General features: G+C 46.0%; 1 protein-coding gene and 1 long non-coding RNA gene across 5 annotated transcripts; one reads left to right on the forward strand and one right to left on the reverse strand.

Annotated features, from left to right (window-relative positions):
* Positions 1–1,357: 1,357 nt before the first annotated feature.
* LOC121724565 (ATP-sensitive inward rectifier potassium channel 10) lies at positions 1,358–25,254 on the reverse strand. 2 transcript variants are annotated; one of them, XM_042111261.1, is made up of 7 exons: positions 25,016–25,254; positions 21,315–21,387; positions 19,802–20,150; positions 7,229–7,440; positions 6,483–6,614; positions 5,793–5,970; positions 1,358–2,615 (listed from the first exon to the last, which is right to left on the reverse strand). In XM_042111261.1, the coding sequence occupies exons 2-7, from the start codon at positions 21,333–21,335 to the stop codon at positions 2,197–2,199; spliced, it is 1,311 nt and encodes a 436-aa protein (XP_041967195.1). In that variant the 5' UTR covers positions 21,336–21,387; positions 25,016–25,254; the 3' UTR covers positions 1,358–2,196. The 2 variants fall into 2 exon arrangements, with proteins under 2 accessions (XP_041967195.1, XP_041967272.1); XM_042111338.1 differs by lacking the exon at positions 21,315–21,387.
* On the forward strand, positions 9,776–18,734 carry LOC121724900. 3 transcript variants are annotated; one of them, XR_006035339.1, is made up of 4 exons: positions 9,776–9,989; positions 10,069–10,122; positions 10,214–10,275; positions 10,478–11,577. It is a non-coding gene; the product is annotated as an uncharacterized LOC121724900 (long non-coding RNA). The 3 variants fall into 3 exon arrangements; XR_006035341.1 differs by adding an exon at positions 18,158–18,734 and having other exon boundaries at positions 10,069–11,146; XR_006035330.1 differs by having other exon boundaries at positions 10,214–12,447.
* Positions 25,255–25,344: the final 90 nt, after the last annotated feature.

Raw genomic sequence — 25,344 nt, forward strand, 5'->3', positions numbered from 1 at the left:
TCGATCGTGAAGTAAGCTACACTACAACGCTCAGAAATTGCCCACAACAACCATTCCCCACCAGAGCGAACAAGATGGATGTAAATGACCATGCCATCTTTGCGATACAAATGTAAGAGTTAGTGGAAGAATAGCAAATAGCAGATTACTATTCAACAGTAAGGTTGAAGATAACATATTGTAACGCCGATGAGAAGTTAGGAGACGGGGAGGCTGATATATCGTTCCAAAACTCCGGTAGTTTATTTCCTATAGATGTACAGGCTAGTGCACGGGCAACTGGAGGTGTCCACTACAAAACAACAAACTGATCGCTGATAAATCACGGTCTCAATCACTCGTCATTCACACTCATCAGCCAACAACACAACGCAACACAACTCACTCGCACGTAATCCACTTCTACTCTGACTAAACTTACTAGACGTCTTAGAACCCCCTATTCTATTCCCTCCCCTTAGCAATCGCTAACCTATCTGAACCCCTAAATATTCCCTCCCGGACACCTCCCCCTAGATGTGATCATTGAAAACACGCCGCTTCGTTCATACCGGGTCTGCTGCACATGCTGTAATTTTAATATCGAGGCTACTGCGCAATACAAATCAAACGTTTCCCAAATCCCGTAGGGACTGAATTGCTTCATTAACTTATGCCATTGCCAAACCCCTCGAGGACTAAAATTCAAACACAGCGCAGAATCTCTACGTCGTCTCTCACAACTCCCGCCCCCTGCTCGCTGATTGGCTCGGAGTCGAATTCTCCGTTGCGAGCGAGGCCAATGGCCGGAATCCCAGACGGAGTCGTGGGGGGAGATGAAAATCGAGCGGAAGAACGTAGGAAGGCAATTAAGGCCAGGCTAGGTGGCTTGTGAAGCCTCAGTGGTTGTCCTGTCTGCCCTTCTTGGTAATAAAGTTAAATGTCCCTGATTTATGGAGTTAAACTGGACATGTCCCACATTTTCTGGTCAGCGTGTCTTTATTTCAGTCGCTTAAAAATGAACATGTTAGCTGATGGGAACGTGATGGGAACATGATGGGAACAAAAGACTAATGAACATAGCGTTATAAGCAAAGTTTTATGTGTGGTTGACAACCTGAACTGTAAGTTAACTAGAACTAGTGAAAAATAATCCCCCTGATCAACCAAAGTTGATGAATAAGAAAGGAATTGCTCCTGACACATCAGAGTGATGGCGTTGTGGACCAGCCGTAACGTCACAGACTGACAATTGGTCAACCCCGGTTCCATTCCTGCCATTGCAAGCCAGATCCGTGTCACTTTGGATGAAGGCCTTTGCTAAATATCAGTCAACTTTATCAGTAGACAACACAGACATTCAAACAGTTTAGAGCAGTTAGGTCCAAATATATTCAAACAAATTTATTTACATTTTTATTCACATAATCCAGTATTTGTGTTTACAGTCCTAGTCATTTAAAGTGCTTTAGTATTTTTACTGGCATCTGTAACTGATTTTTTTCTGGGGGGAGGGCAACCAGGCGCTACTCTTTTGAGATGCTACCTAAAGTGCTTTGTTAGGAACAACAATAAAAAGGCACCATTTTAAAAAAAGAAATCTACATTCTTTTCCTATTGGTCATTGCTACATCACATTACTTAAGTCCATGGATTGAGTCGAAGGTGCGTCCATGACAGCGTTGTCCATCTTGTGAGACCTGCAATCTGGCAATCCAGATGCACTCACCAATCAGCCCCTACCTGCCATCGCTCCTCATACATTCATTTACTGTACTGAGTGTGTGTGTCTCTCACCCCACTCTTCCTGTCTGCCTCTTTCTCTCTATTTTTGTCATCTCTGCTTTTTCATAATTACCTGAATCTCATTTCTTCAATTCTACAAACATAATGTCTGTCAAACCATCCTCCCATGAGGTACAGCAACAAAAGTTAATCTTCTGTGTGTGTGTGTGTGTGTGTGTTGGCATCAGCGTGTATAGGTATCCAAATGTGAAAGTGCTTGTGTGTGTGTGTGTGTGTGTGTATTTGCACCTCTGCCACAAACATATACACACATGTACACACTCCGTGTGTGTCTGTGTGTGTATGTATGTGCGCACTCAGACGTTACTGATGTGGAGGTTCACTCCTGGTATCTCTGCTCCAGATGCAGCCTCACACACATACACACACAAACAAACATGCACAAACGTGTGTTCGTGTGTGTGCACGCACTCAGACGTTGCTGATTCGTACACTGAGCGGGCTGGTCTCCCTCGCCCTGACGGCCCGCTCCTCGCCTGCACGCTCCCGGTAACTCTGCTCCAGAAGGATCTTCTCAGGGTCCGTCCCCTCCGTCCCTCCCCCTCCCTCTCCGCCACCGCTAGAGTAACCCTGGCAGTTAGGCGTGGCCGTTGTCTCCTTGAAGGTGGGCGGGGTCTTGGTCTTGACGACCTTGTCGAAGTAGGCAAGGTCGGCGACGTACTTGCCGGTGGATGAGAGGGTTACGACGGGCGGGTACTCGTAGCCCCACAATATCTCGTCCGGCAGGTAGGAGGTGCGCACCTGGCAGGTGGCAGAGGTGGGCTCCACCGTGGCGCTCATCATCACCAGCAGCTCAAAGTCAGCCAGCTCGGGGTCCGACCAGCCCCCACCTAATGGAGGGAAAAGAGTGGGAGAGAGAGTTAGCACTGTACGTTCGTATACACTGCCATGGTCACTTTGTGGGAAAAGCGAAATATGGGAAGTATTTGGAGAGGTTCTTAAAGAAGATGACATCAGTAAGTATTTAGTTGAGAAGTGTTTGCTGATTTGTATTTGCTTTTGGATGACTTTGTTAAGCTCTTTGCCAGCTCAGAAAAAAAAACAGGTCAAATTATTTGAACAGATACAGAAATAGATTACCATTGTAAGTTATTGTGGGGAAAATGTCTTGGAGAAGTATTTTGTTTTCTTCATTTAATAGAATAGAATAGAATATATTTTAATATCCTCATGGGGGGATTTGTATTGGACTCACATAGCATAATAGCGCCTTCATGCCACATCGGATATTAGGAAACTTCGACAGAGGAAAAATTACTTGAACGCAAAGTCGGGTCAGATTGTTTGCTCAGAGACTCGTGCGGAAGTCTTGTGTCCCGAGGTACTAGCCTGGGAAAAACCCAGACGTACTTCTGGCAAATTCGAGATTCGCTCTGAAAGTCCGTCTGGCCAAGAACCCATTCTAGCCCATTTCCAATTTTCCTAGATCGAGGCACCAATCAGAACCCTTGAGGCGGGCTTTACACGATGACGATAGCGCACCCTGTTGAAGAAGCCGGGGTTTTTAAAAAAAAAAAAACAACGATGGCTGCTGCCGCTTGTTTGAAGCTGCTATCACGTTGGTTTAAGAGTTAGAAGTTTCTTAACTGCTTCCTTATGTTGGAATATGCAACATTGTACAAACATGTATGTAAGGGATGTGATCTCTGCAACAGTGGTAGGCTACTGAAAACGGTTTGATATTCTGTTAATTTATAGGCCTACAGTAGCTGGACACGTAGCCGACAGAAAACACAGGCTACTTTTGAATTGGTGTGCTATGCGAGCATAACTCAAATGCTACACTTCAGTGTTTGCCTTAAAACAATTCCGGCATAATTGCTTTGAACGTTTCAGTCTCTCGTCCCCCATTCCTGCTTTATATGTCCCGGTCAGCCAGAAAGGACGAATGAAACAAAATGCTCGTTTGAACGTGAATGGTTTTGTTCAGAGCTGAAAATGCAATTGTGTTTGACAGAGGCAGATGTAAATTGCTAGTGACAAAATATTAGCTTTCAGTGTGGCACGATGCCTTATAGCCTACGTTTAATTAAAAAGTGGTTAATTCTTCCTGCTTCTCCCTACAACCAGACAGTGTTGTAAAGTGTGTGTCCGTCACTCTGTCTCTTTCGTTGCTCTGATTGGTTTTTGGCCTCTCCTATTGCGTCCGAGGCATTTTGATCGGCGTCCGTTTGGGAACGCCCTTTGGAAATGGGCTGTGAATGAACCTTCCCCAGACCCACTCTCAGTTACGACTGAAAAGGGTCTGGTTTCAACCGGGCTACCGAGGTACCTGACTTGACGTCACTATCATATTCTCCAACCATGGCAGCCTCCCATGCAACAACACAAGAAAGGAATCTCACGGTCATTACAAATAGACAAGGTAATTTATCACTAAATTAACACTACAGATACAGTAGAAACACTCGCCCGAGACATTTTCCTTCTTGCTCAACCATAGTTAGCCGTTCTATTAACGTAATTTATGTGTACTGTATTTGCTTTCCGAACTGATCTCGCCTGTTTCTGATCTGAATGTTTTACATAGCTCAATAACGATACACTGGCTACATTAACCAAAAGCACACATTTTGTAAATAAGCGGGTCGGGTATCATTTTGTCTTAATTGATAGCCTATTCTCGCTTCGAGTTACGGTCAGGTTGATTTAAATATCGGGCCGATCGTGGGTCCGAGTTTAAATTAACTCGGACCCACGCACCAGTGATACATATGCAGGTGCACACAAGGATGTAGTGGTAAAATAAGAGGTGGGTAAACTATGAATTCTGTGACCACGGTAAGGTGGACTGCGCATGCGGTATCGGAATTTTTAAAAAGGCATTCAGAATATGTTTGGTGGAGGTTATTGTCTAACGTTTATAACAATACAAGTAGTATTAAATGGTTCCTAGAGTGTTGATGAGTGTGCATATTGTGGATGTGGATAATACAGTGTAATTTCTAAATGTTAAAAGTTGCAATTGGTGAATAAACTGTTTTAAGAGGTGGATAAACTCTATTTCTGAAATTTCAGAGGTGGGTAAACTGTGTTTACTTGCGTTTAGCCTCCACTACATCCCTGGGTGCACCCTTGTGTTGGAACCCTGAACCTGCCGTTGTGAGTGTAAGTGCCTTTGGATTACCAGTCACATTGTTCCATCCTTCCCCACATATACACACACACTTCTCCACATGCACACACACACTGTTCCATCCTCCCCTATGCACACACACACACACTTCTCCACATGCACACACACACTGTTCCATCCTTCCCTACATGCACACACACACACTGTTCCATCCTTCACCACATATACACACACACTGTTCTATCCTTCCCCACATGCACACACACACTGTTCTATCCTTCCCCACATATACACACACACTTCTCCACATGCACACACACACTGTTCCATCCTTCCCTATGCACACACACACACACTTCCCCACATATACACACACACTGTTCCATCCTTCCCCACATATACACACACACACTTCTCCACATGCACACACACACTGTTCCATTCTTCCCTACATGCACACACACACTGTTCTATCCTTCCCTACATGCACACACACACTGTTCTATCCTTCCCCACATATACACACACACTGTTCTATCCTTCCCTACATATGCACACAAACTGTTCCATCCATCCATTCTGTCTCTCATACACACACACACTAAAGTATCTATCTATCTACTAGCCTGGCTAACGCCAAACCTCATCACATTGAGATGGGGTCTGGGAACTACAGTACACATTAATTTTCTCGTATTTGAAACGTGGTTTACGAATGTCTATCAAATGCGTCTGTACGTAGCTCATAACCACTTCGGCGTGTCGTCATCGTCTTGCTGTCCCCCCTCCGTTCTGTGATTGGTTCCTTCGTTGAGGTGAAAACGAAGTCCATGGAATCCAGGCTGCCTAGCAGCGTGAATAAAATTGCGCGTGTAAGGCAGCATGGGAAAACCCAGGCTACACACACACACACACACACACTGTTGCATACCCTTGACGGCCCATGCTCGTAGCGGGCTGTTGCTGTCGATGATGTGGTAGAAGGTGAGGGGGAGGATGAGGAAGGGGCTCTCGCTGGCTGTGTCCACGCTGAAGGCCACGTTGCGCTGCTCCAGACGCACCGTCTCCCCCTCCTTAGCCACGCACGGCTGCAGCAGCTTACCCGTCACCTTTGACAAACACAGGCACGCACACACAGCCACACAAATGCTTTATTTGAATTAAAATTTAAAATGTAAGATTAAAATGCACAAATTTACATTTCTAGCTTGGGGTTACATAGCAATATTAATAAATTAAAGAATTTAGATAAAATTAATTCATTTATATAGCGCCTTTCAGGGTTCCTAAGGTCACTTAGCAAACAAAAAGGGAGGGGTGGGGAATGGGGGGGTCAGTTTTTTAAAGTTTTTTTGGAGCCTTTTTTGGAGGTTGATTTCCCCCCCCCCAACTGTTCTTCTTTAGTTAGGGGGGGGGGGGGGGTCCCCACATAACCCTGGGCCTGTAACAGGCCCCTTCGGTGTAACCCTGGTAACAGGCCCCTCCACCCACTTATAATCCTGGTAACAGGCCCCTCCTCCCACTCATAACCCTGGTAACAGGCCCCTCCACCCACTTATAACCCTGGTAACAGGCCCCTTCCTCCACTCGTAACCCTGGTAACAGGCCCCTCCCTGCCTACCTGGCAGCCCAGCAGCAGGCTCTTGCGCATGTTGGCCACACGGATCATGATGCAAGGCCGGCCGTCGTGACTGGAGACGACAGCATGCTGGCTGAACCGAACCGTCTCGCCTCGCTTCTTCGGTCGTGCCACCTGTTAGTGAGAGGTCAGGAAGGGGAGAACACACAATCAATCAATCAGTTCCTGAGCATGTGGTGAGTGAAACAATCATCTAATCAGGCAAATGATCACTTTGATTCTGTATGTATGCTGAATATGTTGTGTATGTTGTATGTTCAATGTTGTTACAGAGTGTAATGAATGTAAATATTAATTCTCTCACATTAATGTTGTAAAGAAAGTATCTGGGGGGGGCATTTTTGCCTTTATTGTGATAGGATAGTTAGAGATTGACAGGAAACAAGTGGGAGATGGAGTGGGACCGGAATATGACTCAGGGGTTTGAGACCTGGGGCCCTGTGGCACTTGGACCCATATGTGGTACGGGCAATGTAACCAGTTGCGCCACAGCGCCCTCCAATGTTGTAAAGATAAAGATATCCTATAACTGTATACCAGGACCTGTCAGACTACATATAAATGATGTGTCAACATTAACTTCTTTCATGAGCATGGTAGGGTAAGTGTTTTATGATTGGTGTATGACCACACACACACACCTATGTGGAGAAGGTTCTGATGAAGATCTCCATGGCACACGTACAGACATAATGACATAAGCGCACACACACTCGCCGTGCACTGACCTTGGCGAGGAAGGTTCCAGTGATGAAGATCTCCATGACAGTGGTGATGAGCAGCTGCAGGATGAGGAGGATGATGGCTGGCGCGCACTCCTCCGTGATGCAGCGGTACCCGTAGCCAATGGTGGTCTGCGACTCCAGGGAGAACAGGAAGGCCCCCGTCAGTGTCTGCATCTGCATCACACACACTGTGTGGTTCGCTGGAGGATCGAACTCTATATACACACACACACACAGAGGAGGGAATAGAGATACATTCAAGTCAATTATGTCTAGGTGGAGGTTGAACACTACACACACATGCAGGATGGAAGGGACTATCGCGTCCATCTCTCACCTTAAGTCTCCACAGAAGAAGCATTTTATCTGTCTCTCAGTCTTCCTCTCCATCTTCCTATCCCTTTGTTTGTTTCCCTCAATATCTTCTCCATATCTCACCTCATTGGCGCAGGAAGCATTGAACATGTGGATGGGGACAATTGAACCCAGGTTTGGGGATCTTCCAGAGATTTAAAGGATTATGGGCCCCAATGTAAATGTGCTGGGCAAAGTCTGTCTTTGACTAACTAACAAAGTCAGTTTGCATTGCATTTATTCATTTAGCAGACACTTTTAATCCAAAGTGACTTACATATGTTAATTACATTACAAGGGATTACAACTTGGGGTTAAGTGCCCTGCTCAAGGGCACACCAGTGGAAGCTAGGGCAGAGCCAGATGGGTGGCCCCAGAATCCAGTTGGCCACCCCAAGTGCCACCAGAGATATGATCATTTGGCTTGTCAGCATGAAACGTCTCCAAGTATATATTTTTCTTAGCCAAATCAAGCATTTTACATTGATTTGATGCTGGTCAAATTATTGAGGCTATATTTATTGGTACAGATTGCGATGCTATGGCTGTGTTACTGGACTGAACCCATTTCTACCATTGTAATGAGGTTCATCTGGCTTATATATGGTGGAAAACTCCATTCTAGTTCGCTACTGGTTTACTTGAAAATACTCTCTTTTTGGTTGCATTGTTTACGAAGTTATGTGCTTCAGATGTTCTATGGCATACTTAAGTTGTTTGCTACTTCATATGTCAAATTGTGTATTTTAATTATAATTTACATAAAACAGGTTATTAATAACGCATAATTTCGTATTGAATTTAAAGCTTTAATACGTATTGTTTTACTTGTCACATGTTATGTTTATGTGCCACTCCTCTCTGCACCAGCCTGGCCACCCCATCAAAACTGTTATAATTGCCAGTGAGTGGAAGCCAGGAAATGAATGCACATCTTTCCAGGCTACTGCATGTTAGCCCAGCTCCTTAACCACTATGCTACCACCATCACCCATTGCATTAACTAGCTGCATCATGTAGTGTGAGACAGCTTCTTGCTGACCCACCAATGTTTGTGCTTAGGATCTTTCTCATGGTATTACATTACCATTACCATGTACATTAGTAAATTTGCAAATAGATTTGGCATAGTTATTAAGAAAGCTTTAGTTAGACTTTAGACTTTGCCTAGCATATAAATTAGGACCCTGCATGTAATTTACTTTATTCTAGTGCCTTTTAAGATTGTTTGATTTTATCTGGTTATAAGGCCAAATCAGGGCTACATTTTGGGATTTCAGCCAGAGCAATATTTGAAGATACTGAAAAGTGAATTGATTGACTATTGAATGACTAGCCATCTTAAAGGGTTGGTTTGGTGTAAACACAGACAGGTTTCAAAATAAATCACAATTTAAACCTCTGACAAGGTTCAAAATAGCCTGACATGGTGGTGGTACTGTGGAGAGGGTCCCTACATATAAATCTGGGGCGGACTGGCCATCTGGCATACCGGGCATTTTCCTAGTGGGCAGACACAACTTTTGGGCCGATAGAATAGGCTATAATTCGTTTGGCCAACGATCGGCCCAGAGGAGTCAGCATTGGTTCATTCAGGAGTCAGGAGTGGTTCATTTTCCAGACTGACACTGTACTAATCTAATAACAGCTCTTGTCAGGCCTCACCCCTCCCATTCAGAGCCAGGATTATGTGAGTGCATCAAAATAGTCAATGGAAGTAGCCTACACGCCATTGTATTACAAATCAAAGTATTGTAAACGTTAAAAGTATACAGAGAGATTATAATAAGGATGGTTAATGAAGTCAGTGTATTACCTTCCTTCGTATTCCGGTAGCTTCAAATCAGTGGGCAACTATGACCGACCGACTGACTATGAAGCTCAATCAGAATGTCTGTGTTCCTCACACACTACGCACACCCACCAACCAGGAGTGGCATAGTCAAGGAGGATGAAATTAATATAAAAGTCATAAATGTGACAATCACAATAATTTGTAGCTTTTGCGATTAGGTACAGTAATTGCGTTGGTTCATATTGTGATTACGATTGTGATTGCGATAGTCAGCTACCGCCAGATGCCAACAAACTATGTTTACAACATCTTTCTATGAAATAAATTGCAGCTTGTGTTCTAATAACAGGGGTTTTTTTTTTACAGGACGTTTGCATCATTTAGTAAAACCAGTTGTAACCGGCAGACTAACTGCTGTACCAAGTTTGTCCTCCTGTTCTCACCGTAGCTCCTCTCCTATCGGTCACGCCCTCCAGTTAGCTTGCAGGTGGCTATGTACTCATTAGCGTCAATGGCACTTTCTATAAGACCGGCACCGGAGGTGGGCTAGTAAGTGATCCCTAGGCTCCGTACGTCCTCCCTACACTGTGTTCGCTGTGCTGTCACCTATGAAAGGTATGTGCCAATGCTCCTTTTTCACTGCAAACATGTTATTTTAGCCAGCTGTTTTTAAAGTGCAACTGTTTGACAACAGGTATTTGGCTGTGTACCAGACGCTTCCGGGTAGTGTTTTGTTGATCTACCGAAGGTATTTACAAGCACTACACCGTAGATGATTGAACTGTATGGTCCTTTTGTAAATGCCTTCACGCACATTCACAGCATTGTCTTTAACGTAGGTCTTGACTGAAAAGACGCCGTGTACGCGCAGGTTGCACTTTCTATTGGGAGATGCGTTAAGGTAACATTGGCTGTATATCTCAGTAAGGTTTGCCATGTAATATGTGTGTGTGCATGTGTACATATGTATGTTTATATGCATGTTTACAGTAACTGGATCTACTATAATGTGTCATGTTTCGCTGTAAGTCCTTGTGATTTAACTAGCCAATAACCTTTTATTATGTTGTATGTGAGCGATGCTTGTGTGTGATTTTATGTAGGTTTGCGTACTGGAGAGATACCAGGGAGTCCCATTTCCATTCATGTTGAGTGCTGTATTCCTAGAGGTAAAAGGAAACCGTGTTGTATTGTATCTGTATTGGTTTAGGCTGTATTTACCATAAACAATGGATTTTAACTGTTTGTTTACTCCTTTAGAAAGATTGCCACTGCTGCTTTGCCTCCTGTAGATTTAAGTAATTGTAGCTCTTGCCTCATTTTGTTTTCTTTATTTTGTTTTGTTTGTCCGATTGATTTGGCCTAAACATAGGCGTGGCTGGTTTCATTTATTTGCCCTCCGTCGTGGTGTGTCGGCAACAGGTGTGGTATTGGCTGCCCCAGTATTTTGCTGCGGTAATGTGTGATGGTAGTAATGCTAACATCTAGCTTTCTTGACCCAGCCAGTTATTGCCAATAGCAACCATATCTTCCCTTCTCCCCTCCAGAGAAACAGAGTGTTGCAGCTGTTCCGCGGGGCAGGTCGCCGGATCTGAGTCCTCCTCTTCGTGTACTTCACACAGTATTTGTAGTGGTAACGTGCACCTCACTATTTGCAGTGATCACTCTTTGTAGTACCTGTGCCTATGCGAGCGTGTGTGTGTGTGTCTGTGAATAGGCAACAGAATCCGCAGCACGGGTGGTGTGTCGGTCTCACTCCTCTTCCAGGACAGGTAACCGCTCCCGAACAGCTGATCAAATTAACCCTACTTGATTACATGTAATATTCCTGGTGGCAGCCACTACCTTCCTCTTGCTGGCCTATTGGGCCTAATATGTACTGCACTCCATCCTGAGAATCAAACCCAAGACTGACTTTTTAACTGAATTGCTTGTGAATAAATATTGTTTATTTTTTCATTGAAATACCACGTCTCTGTCATTACTGGCTTATCTGTGTGCGAGAGCCCTCTTGTCTAAATCAAGGTGTTGGAGGTCTAGCTAAAATACATCTTGGTGTGAAAGGCCCCAAGTGGCGTAGTCGAGCACTCTATAGTCAAGACTCTTGTCATCTGACTCCCGTGGTCACAATCTGGCGTAGTCGGCAGGATTAGTATACAGAGACGTGTATTTCATTTGTTTTTTTTTTTGTCTTCCCCCCCCCCCCCCCCCCCCCTTATATGTTTATGTGTTGTGTTCTTTTTGCTATTGTTTGAGAGGCAATATACCGTAAAGCAGGTAATAGAGGCAAAGCAGCAGCTGGCACATCGGGGGACCTGACGATTCTACCTTGAGGCACCACCTCACCGCACCCTCTTGTGGCCACCCCAGAAGTAATCTAGCCCTTCTGTTTCAGCTATGGCTGAAGAGTTACAGGAACTGAGGGAGCAAGTGCGGCAGCTTCAAGCGGACAAGGAGCGATTGCTGTATCTCCCTAGGGAAAGGAAATGTCCTGTGTTCAGGGGCAGATCCGGTGTTGGTATTGATGAATGGGTGGAAGAAGTGAATGCGTGTGTGCGTGCAAGACATTTGGGTTCACGTGACCAGGCCTATTTTATGTTTGATCATTTGGATGGTGAAGCAAAGGATGAGATACGCTATAGGCCTAGGGCAGAGAGGGAAGACCCAGACCAAATTGTATCTATCCTTAAAGACCTTTATGGATGTTCAACATCTTATGTTGCCTTACAAGAGCAGTTTTTCTCCCGGAAACAACTTGATGGCGAGTCCCTACAGGAGTATTCTCATGCTCTTCTCTCTTTAATGGATAAGGTTAAACAAACTTCCCCTGGATCAGTGCCCCAATCTGACTTGCTGCTGCGTGATCAGTTTGTAGAGCATGTCATCGACTCTGATCTTCGTAGAGAATTAAAGCGGTTGGTACGTCAGACTCCAGGGCTGTCCATGTTAGAGGTGCGGGCTGCAGCCATTCGGTGGGAGCGTGAAGGTAGGCCCAGCGACTTCCCCCGAGGTAGAAGTTATTCAGTCCCTTCCCTCTGTGCTATGCAGACCTCTAGAGGTCAGTATATTCCCCCACCCCCGGTGAACCTGGCTAGTTCAGAAATGGCAGAATTGAGAGCGATGTTGCTGAAACAACAGGAACAGATTAATCTGTTAACTAGCAGTTTGACTGCTTTGCAGGGACCTGCACGCCATGTCAGGTCCAGCCGCCCTTCCCCAGTCATCTGTAGGCGGTGTCAAAAACCTGGTCACTATGCAAGGGAGTGTGACAATGAGCGAGTGGTTTCAGCACAGCCCTTAGCTCCTCAAACCCATCGTCAGTCTGGAGACTCCGTTTCCACCTCTCAGCTGACGGAAAACTAGCTCCCTCCAATGTGCAGAGCCACACGTTGGGTGGGGGCAATATGGGCTCTCAGGGTCACAACCCGGCACGCCATACGGTGTTGTCTCTTGTTGGACAGTGTCCCAAGGTAGCTGTTAGGGTAGGGGGAGTAATTGTTAACTGTTTATTGGATACAGGGTCCATGGTGTCCACTATGGTGGAAAGTTTCTTTGTGGATAATTTTCAAGACCAGCTCCAGCATTGTCATTGGTTGCAGCTTCGCGCTGCAAATGGTTTAGAAATACCCTACACAGGCTATGCAGAGTTCACGGTTGAGTTGCTGGGGAGGGTAATCCCTCATCGTGGCTGGTTGGTAGTCAAAGATCCACCAGGTCAGTCTCTTTCATCTGCAGTGCCCGGTGTGCTGGGAATGAATATCATTCGAGAATGTTATGATGAACTATTTGGCCAGCATGGCCCCGCCCTGTTCGATCTCCCACCAGTGGTTCATGCTTCACCTCCATGGCAGAGAGCCCTGCAGCATTGCCACCAAGCCCAGTTCAACTTCCCTGGAACTAAAACGGGGATTGTTAAAGTTAGGGGTCGGAGGCCCATCCATATACCTGGCGGTACTGTCAAGTTGGTGCCCGCCACCTGCTCTCCCCAGTTCGGTAACGCCTCTGCCGTTCTTATTGAACCAGCTACAAATTCGTTACCTGAGGGCGTTCTTGTGTCACCTGCCCTAGTTCATGTAGAGCGAGGTACAGCTTTTATTCCTATTGTTAATGTTGGGTTTTCTCGTGCTACACTTTACCCCCGTAGTTCAATAGGTGTGGTGGTCCATGTCACAGTGGAAAGCCTCCCTACAGGGATTACTGAGGTTGTTCAGGGCACTAATACTGTTACGGCTACCCTTAAGGCCCACACTGGACAGGTTAACTGTGTGACTGAGCAGATCCAGGCCATTGACTTATCCGTGCTCTCAGAGTCTGAACAAGAACACGTGAGGGCCTTCCTGCTGAAGCATGAGTCAGTTTTCTCAGCTTTTGAGGGTGATCTTGGCTGTACCAACCTGCTGTCACACGACATTCCCCTGTTAGATGACAGGCCTATTAGGCAGAGGTATAGGCGTCTCCCCCCTTCTGACTATGATGCTGTGAAGGCCCACTTACGGCAGCTTTTAGATAGTCAGGTCATCCGGGAAAGTAGTAGCCCCTATGCCTCTCCTATTGTTCTGGTGAGGAAGAAGGATGGCAGCCTTCGCATGTGTGTGGATTACCGACAACTCAATCACAAGACACGGAGGGATGCCTTTCCACTTCCCCGCATTGAGGAGTCCTTAGATGCGTTGTCTGGGGCACAGTGGTTTTCCACGCTAGATCTGACTAGTGGCTATAACCAGGTACCAGTAACGGAGAAAGACCGCCCAAAGACTGCCTTTTGCACGCCCTTTGGGCTATTTGAGTTCAATCGAATGCCCTTTGGGCTGTGCAATGCTCCAGGCACCTTCCAGCGCTTAATGGAGAGGATGTTTGGGGCTCAAAACTGTCAGTCACTCCTGCTGTACCTGGACGACATCATTGTTTTTTCGTCTAGCATAAATGACCACCTGTCCCGCCTAGATCTGGTGTTGAGCCGACTCCAGAAAGAAGGCTTGAAGGTAAAACTGGAGAAATGCTGCTTCTTCAGGAAGGAGGTCCAGTATTTGGGCCACTTAATCTCCTGTGACGGCGTGTCTACGGATCCAGCCAAGGTGTCTGCCGTTGCCAACTGGCCTCATCCTACCACTGTCTCAGAGCTGAGGTCTTTCCTTGGATTTGCGAGTTACTACAGGCGGTTTGTTGAGGGGTTCTCAAAACTAGCGGCCCCATTACATCGTCTGGTAGCTGAGCTAGCAGGGACTAAGACGAGGAAGGGCCACGGACCACGGCTAGATGGAGCCTGGACAGACGCCTCTGAGCAGAGTTTCCAGGAGTTAAAGAGGAGGTTAGTGAACGCACCTACCCTGGCTTTTGCTAACTTCACTCTTCCCTTCATCCTTGAGGTGGATGCCAGCCATATCGGGCTTGGAGCAGTGCTCTCACAAGAGCAGGAAGGCAAAGTTCGCCCAATTGCCTACGCCAGCCGGAGTCTTAGCCCTGCCGAGAAGAACTACAGTTCCATGAAGCTGGAATTCCTGGGCATGAAATGGGCAATGACTGAGAAGTTCCGGGAGTACTTGTGGGGCCAACAGTGTACAGTCTGGACTGATAACAACCCTCTAAGCCATCTGGATACAGCCAAATTGGGAGCGACCGAGCAGCGATGGGTAGCTGAGTTGTCTGCCTACAACTACACCATTCGATACCGTTCTGGTCGATCAAATAAGAATGCAGACTCTCTGTCCAGACAGCCCCCTGCAGAAGGCCCCAACCCTGTTTCAGGGCTATTAGCGGTCGGAACTGCTCTACCTGTGGCCGTACAACAAGCTGCTCGACGAGAGGAATGTCTTCAGGTGACCCAGGCGGCCATGTCTGTCTTTCCTTCTCATACCACTGAGGATCTGCAGGCACTACAAGGGGCAGACCCGACTATCAGGGCCTTCCTCCCATTCTGGCGAGAGCAGAAACCACCTAACTCTACAGCCCGTGAACGTCTACCTGGACCAACCAAGGTATTGTTCCGCCACTGGGATCGCATGGTGGAAACTGCTGGTCTGCTTTACCGCCGGATTCACTGGCCTGACGGGGGTGAGGAACTTTATCAACTGCTGCTGCCAGCATGCCTAAAGGGTGACGTGCTGAAGCAGCTGCACAATGATCACGGCCATCAGGGCATCGAACGCACTACCGAGTTAGTGCGGCAGAGGTGCTATTGGCCGGGAATGGGGGAAGACATCAGACAGTGGTGTCTAGACTGTGTGCGATGTACCCTCGCCAAATCCGCTCACCCCAAGCCCCATGCGCCCATGGGACACTTGCTAGCGTCCCGCCCAAACCAAATCCTAGCAGTGGACTTCACCTTTCTGGAGCCCTCCAGAGATGGTAAGGAACAGGTTTTAATTATAACTGATGTGTTTTCTAAGTTCACACAGGCGGTGCCCACCCGGGACCAGAAGGCGGCGACAGTGGCCAATGTGCTGGTCCGGGAGTGGTTTTTCCGATACGGGGTCCCCGCTCGGCTGCACTCTGACCAAGGCCGCTGTTTTGAGAGTGCTGTTATTTATCAGCTATGCAGCCTGTACGGGATCCAAAAGACTCGGACGACACCTTACCACCCGCAGGGCAACGGTCAGTGCGAGCGGTTTAACCGCACTATGCATGATCTGTTGCGCACGCTCTCGGCTGAGCAGAAGAGCCATTGGCCTGAGTATCTCCCTCAGTTGGTGTTCAGCTACAACACCACAATCCATCAGTCAACGGGTGAGTCTCCGCATTTCATAATGTTTGGTCAGGAGCCTCAACTACCTATTGATTTCCTTTTGGGCAGGGTACCAGAACCAGAAGGTGGCAGAGTGAGTGAGTGGGTGCAGGAACACCAGAGACGTCTAACCGTGGTCTTCCATGGTGCTAAGGAAAGGTTGCAGGCGGCTGCCGCACGGAGGAAGGAACGGCATGACCAAGGAGCCAAGAATGTTCCATTGGAGGTAGGACAGTTCGTCTATCTTCGAGACCACGGAGTGAGAGGGCGCACCAAGATCCAGGACGCCTGGAGCCCAATCCTACATCAAGTGGTTCGAGCCCCACCCCCTGGTGGTGTGGTATACTCCGTAGCCCCCGTGCATGACCTCAATGGGAGTCGGCAAGTACACCGGGTGATGCTAAAGCTTGCCCGCCAAAACCACCGCCCAGAGCCTCCTGATGTACCCTTGGAGCCTATGATAGCAGCTGATCATGAGACTGAAGATCACACCGGTCAGTGGGTCGTGGTGAGGGCACCCGGAGTCCAGACACAGCCTGCCCATCTTGACCCAGTGGCCCCTCCCCCTGAACTGTCGGATCCATCTAGCCCCCTGGTGCAAGTCGACCCGTCTGCTCCGGCTCCATTAACTCCTACAGCAGCTAGCCCTGATCACGGCGCCCTAGCTCCACGGCGGACCTCCCGGACCACTGCTGGAAGACATGGAAATCTCCATCGGCTCCCGGTATCAGTGGTGAGTAGGACAGACGGGGCTACGAACCCCCAGGTACCTGGCTCTAGCAGTAATATGACAGCAGTTTTCAGACCCTGGTGTTAATAGGACCCTGTTTTTATTTGTTGTCCTAGATCCAGTGCTTTATTTTATTTTTATTTATCTGCGGGACGCCGATAAAGAATGGGGGGGTAGAATGTAACCGGCAGACTAACTGCTGTACCAAGTTTGTCCTCCTGTTCTCACCGTAGCTCCTCTCCTATCGGTCACGCCCTCCAGTTAGCTTGCAGGTGGCTATGTACTCATTAGCGTCAATGGCACTTTCTATAAGACCGGCACCGGAGGTGGGCTAGTAAGTGATCCCTAGGCTCCGTACGTCCTCCCTACACTGTGTTCGCTGTGCTGTCACCTATGAAAGGTATGTGCCAATGCTCCTTTTTCACTGCAAACATGTTATTTTAGCCAGCTGTTTTTAAAGTGCAACTGTTTGACAACAGGTATTTGGCTGTGTACCAGACGCTTCCGGGTAGTGTTTTGTTGATCTACCGAAGGTATTTACAAGCACTACACCGTAGATGATTGAACTGTATGGTCCTTTTGTAAATGCCTTCACGCACATTCACAGCATTGTCTTTAACGTAGGTCTTGACTGAAAAGACGCCGTGTACGCGCAGGTTGCACTTTCTATTGGGAGATGCGTTAAGGTAACATTGGCTGTATATCTCAGTAAGGTTTGCCATGTAATATGTGTGTGTGCATGTGTACATATGTATGTTTATATGCATGTTTACAGTAACTGGATCTACTATAATGTGTCATGTTTCGCTGTAAGTCCTTGTGATTTAACTAGCCAATAACCTTTTATTATGTTGTATGTGAGCGATGCTTGTGTGTGATTTTATGTAGGTTTGCGTACTGGAGAGATACCAGGGAGTCCCATTTCCATTCATGTTGAGTGCTGTATTCCTAGAGGTAAAAGGAAACCGTGTTGTATTGTATCTGTATTGGTTTAGGCTGTATTTACCATAAACAATGGATTTTAACTGTTTGTTTACTCCTTTAGAAAGATTGCCACTGCTGCTTTGCCTCCTGTAGATTTAAGTAATTGTAGCTCTTGCCTCATTTTGTTTTCTTTATTTTGTTTTGTTTGTCCGATTGATTTGGCCTAAACATAGGCGTGGCTGGTTTCATTTATTTGCCCTCCGTCGTGGTGTGTCGGCAACAGGTGTGGTATTGGCTGCCCCAGTATTTTGCTGCGGTAATGTGTGATGGTAGTAATGCTAACATCTAGCTTTCTTGACCCAGCCAGTTATTGCCAATAGCAACCATATCTTCCCTTCTCCCCTCCAGAGAAACAGAGTGTTGCAGCTGTTCCGCGGGGCAGGTCGCCGGATCTGAGTCCTCCTCTTCGTGTACTTCACACAGTATTTGTAGTGGTAACGTGCACCTCACTATTTGCAGTGATCACTCTTTGTAGTACCTGTGCCTATGCGAGCGTGTGTGTGTGTGTCTGTGAATAGGCAACAGAATCCGCAGCACGGGTGGTGTGTCGGTCTCACTCCTCTTCCAGGACAGGTAACCGCTCCCGAACAGCTGATCAAATTAACCCTACTTGATTACATGTAATATTCCTGGTGGCAGCCACTACCTTCCTCTTGCTGGCCTATTGGGCCTAATATGTACTGCACTCCATCCTGAGAATCAAACCCAAGACTGACTTTTTAACTGAATTGCTTGTGAATAAATATTGTTTATTTTTTCATTGAAATACCACGTCTCTGTCATTACTGGCTTATCTGTGTGCGAGAGCCCTCTTGTCTAAATCAAGGTGTTGGAGGTCTAGCTAAAATACATCTTGGTGTGAAAGGCCCCAAGTGGCGTAGTCGAGCACTCTATAGTCAAGACTCTTGTCATCTGACTCCCGTGGTCACACAGTATTAAGTATATATACTTTTTTGATCCCGTGATCCGTTTATCCCAATGAATTAGTGAAACACACACAGCACACAGTGTACACACAGTGAGGTGAAGCACACACTAATCCCGGTGCATCAACAGCGGCGCTCGGGGAGATGTGAGGGGTTATGTGCCTTGCTCAAGGGCACTTCAGCCGTGCCTATTGGTCGGGGTTCGAACCGGCAACTCTCCGGTTACAGGTCCGAAGTGCTAACGAGTAGGCCACGGCTGCCCCGCAAAACCAAGTTCATTTTTTATACAAAATACTAAAAAACTGCCATGTGGCTATCTGTAACAGTCATTGAGAGTATCTGACTATAGATGCTATTATGGATATCTAAAATGTCATTGGAGACAGGAGTGTGATTAATTTAAATGTTAAAGCAGCACTTTGCAGGTTTTTTACCTTAATATAACAGCTTCGAAGCCATTTTGAAGGTTGAAGGTAAACAAACTTGTAAAAGTGGAATCATACACCTAGCATAGCCATAGATTACAGTTGGCCTTGCAGCCAGAAAACCAGCCCTTCAACTTGGCCTGTCAGGGAGCGGGAGACATCTCGCAAGAATCGTGAAACATTACCTGGTCAGTAAGTAGATAGCTCTTTGAAGATTGTCTTCGCCTGTTGCTAGTCCTTCCTTGTGTATTCTGCTAGTCCAAAACGAATAGGCTACACATGTCCATGTCCAGGGGGAAAGGGAAGTAGGCTATTTATAACGGCAAGGTAAACTATAAATATTTCACAACTCTAGGGGGAGCTCTAGAGTCACCAAAATACCCGGAACTACATTGGATACCTACAAAAGGGCTTGACATATTAGGGCCATCTCCCAGGAACAATCAGGGTAGTAAAGTACCTTACTCAAGGGCACAACGGTTGCAGCCAGGAATCAAAACCACAGGCTACTGTAAGCTAGGCCAGCTCCTTATCTATGATACCTGCCCCTAGACCAGCTCCTTATCCACTACGGTACCAGCCCCTAGGCCAGCTCCTTATCCACTCCCCTCTTTCTCATGATCTCTCTCTCTGTCTCTCACCTAGCAGGTCCCCGTGCAGGAAGGCCAGCAGGTACCAGAGCAGTCCGAAGATGAACCAGGTGCCCACGAAGGTGGCGCAGAACATGATGAGCTTGTAGCGCCACTGCATGTCCACGAAGGTGGTCCAGGGGTCTTTGAGGTAGAGCGCACCACGCCCACTCACATGCTCCATGCGCACGTTACTCCGCCCGTCCTTGGTGAGCACGCGGCGCCGGCGCCGCCCGGCGGCAGAGTGGTGGCCCCCAGACCCCCCTCCCAGCAGTGGCTTCAGCACGTCCGTCTGCGTTTGGGAGTGGCATACCTTCTGGTGGGGGGCCCCCCGCGATGACGGGGGGGTGGCCAGCGTCATCTGTAGAGAAGGACAGGAAACTAAGGTGTCTGATTGGTTTGGGGAGTTTGACCTGGATCAGGGAAGCAATAGTTGGGAAATTCCTAGAGAAGTGTAAACTTAGGAAGTCAGTTATATTAGAAGGAAAGAGATTAATGAGAGTGAGACTACTTGGTTAAAAGCTTAAAGGAACCGTATGTAAGAAATGTAATTCAATTAATCATAAAATGGCCCTGATTTGTCACTAGACATTAGGAAATCATGCTAATTTCAAATACTTATATCACTGACAACAGTAGTCCGGCCAGGATATCGTCATTAAAAAAAGTGAAGTTGCAGCCCTCAACTGATGTTGATGTTTACATATTTGTGTTTTAGCCTGATCCGCCACCCTCCACCTATCTAGTAATCACAAAGTCAGTAGTGTTTCGGCATCTGGGTTGCCAGCTCTGCTCTAGTTACCACATCTGTACAGTATTTTGAAAGCGATTGTAGTACCAGTTTTGGCCAAAATCCTACATACGGTTCCTTTAATGAGGTCACCAAATTAGCAGCAAGAAGAGATAAGAAGAGGGATAAGTAAGACTTGTGTTGTGACTATGTTGTAATGGAGTGAGACCTGCTTGAAGTGTTATGCATAGGTTTGCTTTATTTGTTTAAGGGCAAAGCGAAAACTAGCTCACAGGTACAGTAGGTTCAATAGGTTACAGTATGATTTACAGTGAAACGTATAGAAGTATGCATCAGGGTTATGAAGCAAAGTAACATAAACCATGAACATGAAATTTAATTGTGAACATTGTATTATAAATATCTCTCCATAGTAAAACAAAACAACTCTGCTATTTTGATAACAGTTAAATGCATTAAATTCCTAGGAAATTACTTTTGGAAAAACTAAGACCTTTTAAAATGTATAGTCCACTTCCAACAGTCAGCCTGTTTACCCATCCATCCCTAGAGAGCTGTAAGGCTATGAGAGCGAGACCAGCAGAGAAAGGGGCCGAACAAGACGGAGACGGACACCAGCGAACGCAAGACAGGTGGAATGTTAATGAGTGCGGACATTGGTAAGCAGGCAAGACAAAGAGACTACTTAGAAAGGACGGAGAGAGGGGGCTAGGGGGGGATGGGGTGAGGAGAAATAGTGAGATGGTATCACGGCTCTTTTTGGTAAGGGTATACCTTGGCAAAATGCTCTGACATTATCAGGGGGGCAGGAAGAAAGAGGGAAAGTGTTCTGTCAACTTGTGGTGACCTTTTTCAAATGTAGAGAGAGAGAGAGAGGGAAACAGGAGATGGAGAGAAAGAGAGAAGGGAAGGAAAGGGGGAAAAAAGAAAACAGGAGCAGGATTGAACACATTGGGTTGCTAATGAGAGGCTCAGTTCACTCGTTCACACTCCATCTCCCATTGTTGCACATTGTTTTCTCCACTCTGGCTTTTTCTAAAGATTGCATTTTTTATCTCGCTTTCTGTCTTTTTATGTGTGGTGAGAGTGACTATGTATGCATTTGTGTGTATCTCATACTCATATACATGCTTGCCTGTGGTAGAATGGCTAAATGTCTTTGTGTGTGTCTGTTTGTGTACGTGTGAGTGTGTGTGTGAAACAGGGAGAGCACGCCCAGGCCAAGTAAGGTCAGTTTAAGCAAAGAGATGGGGAGATACCCAGCCCCAGTGGGTGTATGGACTGTATGTTCCCCAAACACATCCTGAAAAGAGCAGAAAACACACTCTGACATGCGATGTATGCCACATGCAACCAGCACAGTCAGTCACAATTACATAAGCAATTAGTCCCATTCCAGTTATGCAATGGGCTCACAATGGCCGTATTCACCTCTCAGTTTGTCCCCTCTCTTCAGTCTACAGGCTTGTGTTGGTGCCCTGTGCAGTGCTTCTTATTTGGTGTTGCAAATAAGGGACTGGTCTATGAGCAGGTGTTGCAAATAAGGGACTGGTCTATGAGCAGGTGTTGCAAATAAGGGACTGGTCTATGAGCAGGTGCGTCTCACGAACATCTGCATGTAACCATCCTACAGTCAGGAAACACTCCTTCTAAAACTGATAGTTCTGGTCCTTGATTTGTGATTGGCTGAATCACGTTTGATGCCGTTGTAAAATCTAGCACAAACATACATCTTGACCCCATTCCGTTCTATATTACTGCGCTACCATAACTTGATACAAAAGTTAAAGTAGCTGCGTCTCGACATTGCTTGGCAACCATTCAGATAGAGGAAATATATTTCTTGGCGGAAGAATGATTATGAATAAATCGTTACATTTCTCGTTGCTTTGCCTTTACTTTATGAAACTTTGCCAGGTATTTATAGCAACAGTTTTAAGCAATAAGCCACTCGAGTCCGTAGGTTACACTGATTCTACAACAGCTAAAGGGGGTTTTAGGCACTCCGCTAGCGCATCGTTCCTAACAACGCCCCTTAGCTGCCCCCCCCCCCCCCCCCCCCCTCTATTTTACTGTCGCTCACTTATCTTTTTCTCTCTCTCTCTGTTACTTGCTTACTCACTCACTCTCTCTTAGTCATTCTGTCTTTCTCTCCCACTCTCACTCTCTCTTGCTCATTCATCCCTACTCTTTCTTGCTTACTTTCTCACTATTTTCTTGCTATTTTTCTCACTTTCTCTTTTTCCTGCTTTCTTTCTCACTATCTCTTTCTTGCTTACTTTCTCACTGTCTCTCTCTTTCTTGCTTACTTTCTCACTCTCTTTTTTGCTCATTCTGTCTCTCTCTTCTGCTCTCACACTGTAGCTCCCTCTCCCTCTCTCATGCACAAGCATGCTTTGTTTTAAGGCTCAGATCAAAGGAACAAAAGACACGGCTGACAAACACAGCTTTGTGTGCCTGCGAGTAGGCGCATGCGTGTGTGGCCCATGCCCTGGTTAGTACACATTATGTCCCTCTCCCCATCTCTCTCTCTCTCTCTCTCTCTCTCTCTCTCTCTCTCTCTCTCTCTCTCTCTCTCTCTCTCTCTCTCTCTCTCTCTCTCTCTCTCTCTCTCTCTCTCTCTCTGTCTCTGTCTCTCTCTCTCTCTCTTTCTCAAATACACACATACACAGACGCACATGTACATGCACACACACACACTGTCAAACACTGGACCTAATCCCAAACTAGTCAAACTCACGAATGTTTCTTAGAGGCTTGCACTGACCTTCATCTCCAAATGATGTACTCTATATACTCTACATCTTAGCATCAAATATGGTCTGTCAGAAAGTCGATTTGGTTCTCATAAGGTTTGGTTTTCGAAGGAGAGAATGTCAGGAGCTTTGAAACTGCAATTTAGAACATTTAGATGTATGTAGAGCATCTGACTGACAAAGAAAAACACTGGATTAATTTAAATCGAAACAGAATTACAAAATAGACTGTTCTTAGCGAAGCACATACAAACAGTTATCAATACGACTGCTGTTACAGTTCATATCCCGTGAATGAATATTCTCTACTCCTTATCAACTCCTTTGTTTTGTTTGCTTGTTCATTTATTCTTTACATGTATTTTCTTCCAGTACCGTTCTTTACTTGAAATTACTATGCATTTCTGTACTTGATCTCTATGTACTATCAGATTGAGTAGATATTGTGCTTACTCCAAGGTCTCGTAAATGACTTAAAGTTGTGGAACAACAATCAAGCTTCAGTCACTTTGGATAAAAGCAACTACCTAATGAATATAATTTGTGTAATTGTAAAATTATTTGAAGCTTATCAATGAATTATTACTTTGCTGAACGATAGATGGAGAGTCTAGGGCCAGTCCGATTCTGACCTTGTGCAGATCCATTTAGATGAATTTCAGTGTCACCTGCTGTTGACAGCATCCCATCACTATAGTCACTTGAGGTGAGAGGTGAGACCCACAGTACAGTGGAAAGGGGTTATTTTTGTAATGAGAATTGAAAATAATAATTAAGCAATATGACACAAGTGGTAGTGGGGCTGAAGAAGGATTATCCACACAGCTGTTATTCAGGTAGCCGTATTTCTTATCCTGCTGTGTTAGAAGGAATCGTGGCACTTCACCAGCAGGTTAAAGTAATCCAGATGAAGAAATATCTTAATAACACCTGTCTCAGGAATGTGTCTGTCCTCTAATCTGTGTGATCCACTACCAAAACTAGTCCCTGGTAAGGAAAAGTACTTTGGAGTCATGTGCAGTCATGCCGGATCTACATTGTGCGTACACACAACATTCTGTGTTTCTGGGACATTCGGTTATGTTCATGGAACTAAATACATTTTTAAATTAGAGGAGAAAAAATTCAGATAGCTGATTTAATTTGATAAATGTTAGCTGATGCCTGTAAAACGCTGCCAACACCACCTACAGTTCTAACATTGTGCAGAAGTCGGTCAGCCAGTGCTCACCTGTAGCTAATTTAAAAGTAATTAGTTTGAGAACTGAATACCACTTAAGTCACATTTTATGCACACTTTTCCTATGAATAAGATCTATTAATATTATTGCCCCATTAAAAAAAACATCACACTGAGGCATGAGCCATCGTCTGACTGGCAGTGAAAAAAAATGCTATGAGTCGAACATACACTTTTGAGAAACTACGGAGTCGAACATACACTTTTGAGAAACTACAGAGTCGAACATGTACACTTTTGAGAAACTACGGAGTCGAACATACACTTTTGAGAAACTACGGAGTCGAACATACACTTTAAAGAAACTATGGAGTCGAACATGTACACTTTTGAGAAACTACAGAGTTGAACATGTATACTATACGGAGTCGACCATGTAGCCTACACTTTTAAGAAATGAGTCAAACAGTTTAAACATCCTCTCTGCTCTGTGCTGTAGGCACTACAACACTGATGCAAGAGCTTCTCAGGAGACTCACCTCAGCAGCTGGGTTACGGAGACGGTGAGGGTGAGGCTCAGGGGAGCTCCTGCAGGGACACACGGAGCTGCTCACAGGCAGCGTCTTTCTCCTGCGGGGTTGCAGCCTCTGCCGTGTTTTTAAACTTCCGTGCACATGTTCACCGCTTCGCCACACGCATGCTCACACACACACACACACACACACACACACACAGAGAAGCCCGTATCCCCTACTCTGTTCTATTCTATCCGGGTTCTTCTGTGTAGCGACACGCTGAGAATTCAGTCAATAGGGCAATTCAGCTGCCTGTGTGTGTGTGTGTGTGTGTGTGTGTGTGTGTGTGTGTG

This window comes from Alosa sapidissima, chromosome 1 (assembly GCF_018492685.1).
Source record: "Alosa sapidissima isolate fAloSap1 chromosome 1, fAloSap1.pri, whole genome shotgun sequence".
NCBI classification, from domain to species: Eukaryota; Metazoa; Chordata; class Actinopteri; order Clupeiformes; family Clupeidae; genus Alosa; species Alosa sapidissima.

Excerpts from the sequence above, each read along its gene's own strand:
- LOC121724565 (XM_042111261.1), bottom strand. The coding sequence starts at position 21,335 with ATGTCAGAGCATTTTGCCAAG. Across the intron at positions 20,151-21,314 it reads TGTCAGAGCATTTTGCCAAG|ATGACGCTGGCCACCCCCCC; the intron begins GTATACCCTTAC and ends CCTTCTCTACAG. Across the intron at positions 5,971-6,482 it reads GCCTGCTGCTGGGCTGCCAG|GTGACGGGTAAGCTGCTGCA; the intron begins GTAGGCAGGGAG and ends TGTTTGTCAAAG.